The sequence below is a fragment of the Myotis davidii genome, unplaced genomic scaffold, assembly GCF_000327345.1.
Source record: "Myotis davidii unplaced genomic scaffold, ASM32734v1 scaffold609, whole genome shotgun sequence".
Taxonomy (NCBI): domain Eukaryota; kingdom Metazoa; phylum Chordata; class Mammalia; order Chiroptera; family Vespertilionidae; genus Myotis; species Myotis davidii.
The window spans coordinates 599,545-600,973 of NW_006300164.1; the positions used below are offsets into that span (position 1 = coordinate 599,545).

General features: G+C 63.1%; 1 protein-coding gene across 1 annotated transcript in view; it reads left to right on the plus strand.

Moving 5' to 3' along the window:
* LCN12 (lipocalin 12) overlaps positions 1-1,429 on the plus strand; it is an 11,888-nt gene that overhangs the window by 688 nt on the left and 9,771 nt on the right. Inside the window, exon 2 of the mRNA XM_015572335.1 lies at positions 907-971. Within this exon, the coding sequence (XP_015427821.1) occupies positions 907-971 (65 nt within the window). The remainder of the gene's footprint in view (positions 1-906; positions 972-1,429) is intronic.

The following is a 1,429-nucleotide window of genomic DNA, read 5'->3' on the forward strand; positions in this document are numbered from 1 at the left end:
TGGCAGGGTCACCAGCCAGAGACTTGGAAGCAAGGCGTGCTGTGCCCATAGGGAGGAACTTTCCGGAATGCAGGGAGAGAAAGACGGGGGAGGGGCTGAGACGGGCCAAGGTGTCCTGTCCCCGCAGCTGCCAGGAGGGGCCCACACTCCACACTCAGCGAAGGGAGAGGCCCCGAGGCAGGGCCCCCGGGGGAGGGCCTGGTGCCCTGAGCACAGTGCGTCTTGCCTGCTGGTCCCTCACGAGGTCCCGACAGAGAAAACGTGGAAGAGAAGACACACAGTTGCCCGGCCGCATGGCTCAGCGTGGACCTATGACCCAGGAGGTCAGGGCACAGGCCCAGGGTGTGGGCTCCATCCCAGTGCGGGACGTGCAGGAGGCGGCCGATCAGGGATGCTCTCTCATCACAGTGTCTCCCTCTCCCGTTCTCTCTGAAATCAATAAAAACTTATGTTTTAGCGTCGGCCTGCGGACTGAAAGGTCCCGGGTTTGATTCCGGTCGAGGGCATGTACCTGGGTTGCGGGCACATCCCCAGTGGGAGATGTGCAGGAGGCGGCTGATCGATGTCTCTCTCTCATCGATGTTTCTAACTCTCTATCCCTCTCCCTTCCTCTCTGTAAAAATCAATAAAAGATATTAAAAAAAAAAACTTATCTTTTAAAAGTGCTTCCCGAGCGCTGATCACATGTTCAGATGCGGAGGCGAAACAGCAGTAGCTCCGGGCGAATCGGAAACATATTTACTGTCTTACTCAGCGGAAGGCACTGCCCGAGGGCACTGGGCCTGGGGCTCCGTTCACCAGAACCTACGGCCCCTTTGTGCTGAGCGGCCGGGAGACGGGGTCCCTGTGCAGGGCCCGCTGTCCCCGTTCTGACACGCTGCTGACGGCACCCCCATCTCTCACCAGGGCGTCTGTGGACGGGGCCGCCCTCCCTGGGAGGGGCGTCTCCTGGCAAAGCTGAGGTGCTGGCGGTGCGGGGGGGTGGGGGTGGGGGATGCCAGGCCTTGGGGAGGGAGAGTGAGGTTCCTCTGAAACGTCAGGGGAAACAGTCACGTGACTGGGAACTTCTCTCCCCATGGATCCGTCTCCTGGAAGACACTGCTGACCAGCGGGCACAGCGAGTGCCAGACAGGGGGCATCACCCCAGGGGCTCGGCTCTCCCGTCCCAGGGCCTGCGGATGACCCGGGGGTCCTGGGGGCTGGGCTCTCTAAGCGTCTGGCTGGGGCTCCTGCTCGAACAGGCTGCCCAAGGCTGAGTGTGAGCGAAGGGAGGAGGCGGCCCAGGACAGCGGGGCCCCGTGGGGGAGCAGGTGGCCCAGGACAGGAGGTCACAGGTCGGGGACACAGTCTTCCCAGCTGGTGTGGAGTCCAGCACCCACAGGCCCGCTGCCCACGGTCCTTCCTCCAGGGGTGGCTGGGGGCGGGGGCG